The 7,303-nt window shown below is 42.9% G+C and overlaps 1 protein-coding gene across 1 annotated transcript; it reads right to left on the bottom strand.

The window, feature by feature from the left end:
• Positions 1-903: 903 nt before the first annotated feature.
• Positions 904-6,861, bottom strand: zfand5a (zinc finger, AN1-type domain 5a). The gene is made up of 6 exons (XM_049763712.2): positions 6,614-6,861; positions 3,948-4,109; positions 3,414-3,516; positions 3,214-3,299; positions 2,592-2,723; positions 904-2,513 (listed from the first exon to the last, which is right to left on the bottom strand). The coding sequence occupies exons 2-6, from the start codon at positions 4,105-4,107 to the stop codon at positions 2,365-2,367; spliced, it is 630 nt and encodes a 209-aa protein (XP_049619669.1). The 5' UTR covers positions 4,108-4,109; positions 6,614-6,861; the 3' UTR covers positions 904-2,364.
• Positions 6,862-7,303: the final 442 nt, after the last annotated feature.

The following is a 7,303-nucleotide window of genomic DNA, read 5'->3' as shown; positions in this document are numbered from 1 at the left end:
CCCACACAGGCACGGGGAGAAGATGCAAACTCCACACAGGGAGGGCCAGATTGTGGAATCGAACCCGCACCCTCTGAACTATGAGGCAGAAGTGCTAACCAGTGCACCACGTGTGCATGTGCGTGTGTGTATGTATGTACATACAGATACATACATATATATATATATATATATATATATATATATATATATATATATATATATATATATATATATATATATATATATATATATATATATATATATATATATATATATACATAAAACCACATATCGGCACATTGGGAGTTACCAGCTTCAAAAAGGTTGGTGACCCCTGTTCCAACACCTTGAGTTCAAGTTACCCAATATGTTGTCTATTGTCCTCGGCCTGTGTCCAAACAATGTGATCTGACTCTGTCGCTCTCTGTCACAAGAACGCCACATGAACACGCCTCAGCTGTCTGAGCAGCTGTTGCAATGACGCCATCTGTGAACTCACTCCCCAAAGGAGTGTGAAAGAACATATTGTTTTTGAAGCAGACCTTGTGTGTTAGCCCTGTCCGTACAATCTAACCTTCATCTAATAAGAGCGCAATAATAGCACTTCCTGTGACCCAGACAAAGCTTGAATGACGCCTGTCGGTGTTATTCATTGAGTGTTGCCAGCTCTTCGTAACATGACGTCATTCAAGCAACCGGTTTAGCTGAGGTGAGGCACTACCGGGTACATAGTATGAGGTGACTCTCTAGTTTTGCTGTTCCGCACTACTGTGCCGAGTCACCCTTTATGATGTCATTGTACCCACAAGACCAGGTTTTTGTCCTGAGAAAATTGAGCCTTGCACCATTTTTTTTAAATGCATAAACAAAACATGACAGTGCTGATACACAACAAAGAAACTAAACACACAAGACTATTGGTAATGTCTCTCTGTACAGTTTTATTTACATGATACTATTCTGTGGTAATGCTGGATAGCAGGATTATATGCAATACATAAATATCATCAGTTTGTTTTTTTCATTTTTTGTACAAATTTGCATATAACTAAGAATCAGAAAGAGGGGGGGAAATCAAACGGATACATAGTTGTCTTAAATGAAAAACACACTGGGAGATTATCAACTCATATGATGTGTCAGGCAGCAAAGAAAACACACTTTGCACAGACATACACACTCACCCACACGCTACATGTAATTGTGGTAGTCTAGTATATTTTTATTTCATTAAAATCTACCTCTGGCATGCTCCTGTAGTTTTCTGTAAACATGTGCTGATAAACCTTATTTCTGCGTGTGCGCGCACACACACACTGTGCTCACTTTAACATTCTGTAAGCACACCTAAAATGATTAAAAACAAAATAATGGTTCACATATTCTAATTGCACATTAGCATTGAATACACAGCCAGACACATTGTTGTGTGGACAGGTTGGTGGGTGGCTAATAAAACAATTGTCTCAGCAAGCAAAAACACCTGTGACCCAAATAGACACAGGCCGTATTTTCTGGAAAGTCTCCCGTAGACAAAGAAAAAAAAAAAAAAATCATGCATAAGTCCCATTCATTCAGCTATGTAGCCAAGATTGAGCTGTGAGGTCTGCATCCTCCCAGCCTATCACTCAAGTACAAGCTCATTAACCCAGAATGCCCAAGGTTCTATTCAGTGAAAGATGAAGTATTTGTCCCTGTCCTGAACTATACCTTCATAATTAAACAATGAGCCTCATCACAATCAAACCAATCAGTCAACATAAGAATGCTGATCAGAGGGGTCACTGAGGCGAAAGAGAGGTGACCTGCGGCTCTGCTGGAGTCACAGCGGAGGAGCACACAAGAGGAAAAAAGAAGGCTAATGGAGCAGCTGTGAGGTAGGTAAAGCCAGGAAAGACAGAGACAAACTAACAGAACCCCTTGTGCAATATTTTGGGGGGACAGCTCCTCCAGCGTGGTCTCAATTCTTGACTTGGTTTGACGCATGACGGGGAACGAGCAAGAACGGCGGTCTACAGTTTGGCACAGGAAGCCTGGTTAGGGTGAGAGGAGTACATCTTTTCTCCAACATTTACTCTGGGCTGCTCTTTATAAGACAATATGGATTCGTGGGAAGAGAATGTCACACCACAGAAAATATGATAAAACTAACAAAATGGATTACTCAAAGGGGGGGAGCATAGTGATCATTTATGCATCTTCCTCAGACAGGACTTTTTTTTCATGTCCTCTTGAGGTTTTAATTTTGTAAATCAAGTCCTTTCCATCACTCACTTGGCTACAAATGCCAGTGTTCAATTCCAAAGGTGAAACACTCCAGTCTTTTTTCAAAAAAGTGTTGTCTTCATCATCACCACTTGCATCATTTATCTTGCGAGATATCTATATTCTCTGGATCTTGTCAGCCACCACCACGGGGTTTTCTTTACGGATCTTGGCGGCCGCCTCGGCCCTGTAGTCGTAGGGGCAGTTGTGCTTGTCGGAATACCGGTGGATACCGCAGAAGAGGTTTCCGCAGCGACAGTCAAATCCTGGAAGCACAAACGTTTACAACATTTCAGAACAATAAAAACAAAACCACAAATTTTAACGACGACCCCACCACGTACCTGTAAGGCCCACCCTCTTGCGGCACATGAAGCATCGGTTCTTCTTCGGCTTGGACGAGTCATCCTTGCTATCGTCACTGCTCGAAGAAGCTATTGGAGGAGTTGGGCTAGAGGCAGCTGGCTGCTTTACAACTGCAGATTACAGAGAAAACAATATTTTTAAAAAAAAAGGACACACTTTCTAATCTAGCTCATTGTAATTTGCAACACTTGAGATTTTTTTTGCAGTGCTGCCAGTACAGTAAATTATCACGACAAACTAAACGAACCATTGTACAGCATTTTCCTCAGGAGCACCTCGTATTACTCAGTAATTAGAGTCGGCTCCATCTTGAAATTACCCTTTTCTGCCCTGTTGATTGGGCTTGTGGTTGCCAGGAGCTAATCCAAAAATGTCTTCCAGTGTGGAGTTATTTTTACATTGGTCTATTTTTAGACAGGTTTGCTTTCTCAGATGCAGAAAGAAAACCCCTGGGGTTGAGTTGAGGAAATGTAACATGGCCTCACAGAAGACTGCACGTGAGCCGTCACCCGCATGTGCGTCAAATGTCAGCTTCAATACGTGTGTGTGTGTACCAAGTTCTAGTGACCTAGGCTTGTGTGTGCGCGTGTGTGTGTTTACCAGGTTCTAGTGATTCAGGCTTGTCCTCTCTCGAAATGCTCATCTCTGTCATTTGTTGAGTTACAGGAAGAGATCCTTGAACAGTTCTGTCCAAGTGAAAAGGAGGAAAAATGAGGCAAATGTAGGAGAGCAGCAACCAGTCACACAGGCAGGAGTTGTCAATTAAGAGAAAATATTGACCGCTTGCACTTGGTACTGACCTAGACATGTCTGGTGAGGGGGCGGAGCAGGCGTCAACCTTGGCTAGGCTGGCTTCTAGTCTCTGGATAGCAGATGCCTCTGAGGTAGGACTAGACGTTGAGCCTGCACAATCACAGTTCCCATCATTAGACAGAACTGCCAGCACCTCATGATACAGTACAGTAACGTCATACGCAATATGGATCTCTGTTTTGGGCCTCTTGCTCCACTCAAAATGCTAAGAGCTAATCTTGGGTCAAGGCTGTTAGTGTGGCTCCATGCTTGACCTTAAAAGTGACTGCAACCTTGAATAATGCCACCAAGGAAAACAGCTGTCTTTCATTACGCTGAGCGGAAAAACAGAGAGGGAGGGAAGCGGGTGGTGGGAAAATCTCCTAGCGGAAGGAGACTCATTAATGAATTTCAAAACGACGCCTCTTGATCCTTTAGAGATCTAGACTCGCGCTATAGAACCACTTGGGTTTCATTGTTTTGCACGGTGGCTAATTCAAAATTAGGAGTGGGGTTCACCTTTTTGATGGGACCGAACCTACCCATAGGGCTGAGGGGGCTCATCCGATCGCTGCTCTGCTGCCTTGTCAGATGTTCCTTGTAGCATACAGAGCACATGCCATTGGTTCTCGGGTTGCCATAGAAACCACACCCAGTGGCACATAGCATGGGCACCGGACTCTGGTTTGTCTCTTGGGCCATTGCTGAAAAGATGAGAAAACAGGGTATGATTAGCCACATCTTTTAAAAAATAAAAAAATAAGCCAGGGAAAGCAAATCCCCCACTTGACAGAAACCGAAACCACCTTCCCTCTGAGCGATCGCTGCCAACAGTTGGAACTACCCTTCCTGAAGCTGACGCACCATTTGTCAGTAAGGAAAACTCACACACACCTCATAATGCATCACAGCTATGACGACATCCTGCTTTTTTTTCCACTCAACAGAACATTGAGTGAAGTTTCTTTTCTTATTGAACAATAACCTTATGACTCATCACCATGTGACAATTGCAATAATTACACACCCATTAAAACCAATTTTAACTATTTCAGATTTAAAAGATAGCCGCTCGAAGCAAAAATGAATGGAAAATATTGGAAATTCCACCCTATTCAATTCTCTACAGCGACATCTTACCAAATAAGGTCTTTCAAAACTTCCTCATCCACGCACTGCCCTCCCTTACACACACTCATATCCAGTAAACACACATGTTCTCTTGGCAAAACATGTAGTCCAATGACGTTGATGTACAGCACCACAGTGATGAAATACAAACGGAGATTGTGCAGTGGGAAACTGCACTATTCAAACAGTCCTTGATAAATGAGCAGACAGACATGTGGGGAGACAGGAAAGCTTAGAGGGCGTCCTGCTCCGACGCTTTAACAGACAAAACGCCAACAAGCTAGTACTGCAAAAACAATCACATCTTTCTCCCAAATAACCTTTGACAGTGTTCCGTATCATAGCGGCTGTTCGTTTGTCAATATTTTGGTCGTAAACAAGAGTCGGGCAGTTTCATGTTACAAAAATGGCTAGCAGATGTATTAGAATGTCTTGACAGCACAACAAAAGTATCCTGACCTCACCTCGCGCATGCTATGTGTGTCAACAAAGGGTTTCCTCGGAAAAGCCCACAGGTGACCTTCTCTGCATTTGCGTTCATGTGCTGACTGGTTGGAAATTCTTCACTCATCAGCTCAGTAAATTAGAGGCTATTTTAGCTAGAGTTGAATCCACCAGACTTACAAATATAAGTGCCTTAGTCAGAAAGAACTACCATAGAATGCCAGAATTTCTTCAGGGATTAGTTAAGTGTATCAAGGTACCCTACGTCATCAACATGATTGCACATGTATAAACCCATGCACTTATTGCAACAAAGGAACAGGCTTAGTAGTCATATCTGAGCCCTACTTTAACAATCACACGTGTTGACCAGACCTTTCTTTAAAAGCTTTGAAGACATACAACATGTCAAGCTGTAAAGGTCTTGAGACATAGAAAGCTGCACAAAATAACGTTTGAGTTTAACCAAGAGAATTTCAGACTTCCTGGCAGTTTGTGGTCTGATAAAGAGTAGTGGCAAACAAGATGGTTTCAACAAAAGCATCTCAGATTAAATGTATTTTGGCTGCAAAATACATTAAGTACACTGAGTAATAAGTACACTGAGTTTTAATCATTCTAACTTGTATCTAAGTTTTAAAATCATACAGGCCAGGGTTGGTCTTTCTTTTTGGCTGACTCCAGAGAGTATTAGAGCAGGAAGCTGAGCTCATATTTCAGGCAGTGCTAAACTGAAAACTACTGAGTCACACTGGACACAACAGAAAGAGATAATTGTTTTCTTGTATATCATATTACAATATTTTGAATTAAGCAATTGTAAGAGAAATCGTTAGCGACATGGAGTGGGGGGGCAATGATGTTTAGTCAAACAGTCTAGACAGAGTGCTCTCTGTTGCCTTTGTTTCTTCCTTTGTCTGCATTCTCCTCGTTTCCTGTTTGGACATTATGATAGCAGCTACCACTTCTCATACTATTTCAGCCATTTAATGTAACCAACTAAAAACCACACGTAAAACTCCTGGCCCCCAACACAGTAGTCCTAAAGCAACACCGATCGATAATCGAATTGCCTCAAAGAAGAAACTAATTTAACCACTTGGTAAAGCTACACTTGCTCCTTTTCTTCTTTTACTTTAGGCTGTATAGATTTCGCCTCGTTATTCTCACCTACCACGTCTACTCAGTCGACGTGTAACTATTCAACTTGTCGACAAAAATGATCTGGTTTTGGTTCCCCCATCCCCCCAGTTTGGGCCATGTAGAACCACAGAGACGGTAACAACCACCAGCTAACTGACTCCCCCATGTTTTTCCCCAAACCAGACCGAGTCACGTTCGAGGGCGGCTGATGCGGACGGATAGGGGGATCCAATGCTGCTGGTAACACCACAACGGGAACAAATAATAAAGAAATAACAACAATAACATCACTCAGCTTTTTTTTCCCTCCCCCTACACACACGAGACCGTCACGCACACACCACCTGACCTTTCAATCCACTGTTAAAGGTCGCTTTGACCGACCATTCCATTAACATCTCAGCACCTTTCTCATATTGCTATTTAAAATAAAACGATAATCAAAAACTCCTGACTGATCTGTTCAACATTAAGATGACAAGAAAATCACCTGATGAAATTCGATGAGTGTCTCGCAAAGCGAGAAGCGAAAACCGACGTCTATAGGAAGAAGAAAAAATGGGGGCTTTATCCGTTCCTGCTGGCCGTCCTTCTTTCAACTTAACGGGGCGTGCTCGTCCGTTTCAAGCCTGGTTCTGGTGGGTTAAGTTCTCCTTTCCTCGGCCTCGTCTCTCTCGACGTTTCTCCCTCTGGTAATCTCCAGATCTATCTGGGTGGATGTTTGTTTCCTTCTTTAGTAAGAGGAGTGGCGGATGGTGTCACGGGTGAAGCAACGTGTCGCTATTGGCTGCCCGCGGAGCCCCCAGATTACAGTTTGGCTCGGCGCAAGCGCACAACATGTCTAGCCCTTATTACACATCCCGTCGTCATCCACCTACAAGGACGACAACCTCTTTTTATCCTTTTTATTGAGTGATCTGCCGAAACGATCGGGATTGTAAAGTCTGGTGCAGCGCTGACACAACAGAATTAAGATACAAGGGTGGCTATTAGTGGGCTGGTTTTTTTTTGCTGCCTTGACAATGGGAGAACTGGCAACACAATAGAGCAGGTAAAAGGACAGTGAGTCAATATCACAATAAATAAATCTCCATGTAACCCCAAAAAGTTACGATTTTCCATTGAATTTTAGCGCTGCAACTTTTCTCTATGCATTCAAGACATGTCAGGGAGCCCCGTG

The sequence above is a fragment of the Syngnathus scovelli genome, chromosome 3 (assembly GCF_024217435.2).
Source record: "Syngnathus scovelli strain Florida chromosome 3, RoL_Ssco_1.2, whole genome shotgun sequence".
In the NCBI taxonomy this organism is placed as follows: domain Eukaryota; kingdom Metazoa; phylum Chordata; class Actinopteri; order Syngnathiformes; family Syngnathidae; genus Syngnathus; species Syngnathus scovelli.
Note: the sequence above shows the minus strand (reverse complement) of the source record. Positions and strands in the feature narration are given on the sequence as shown.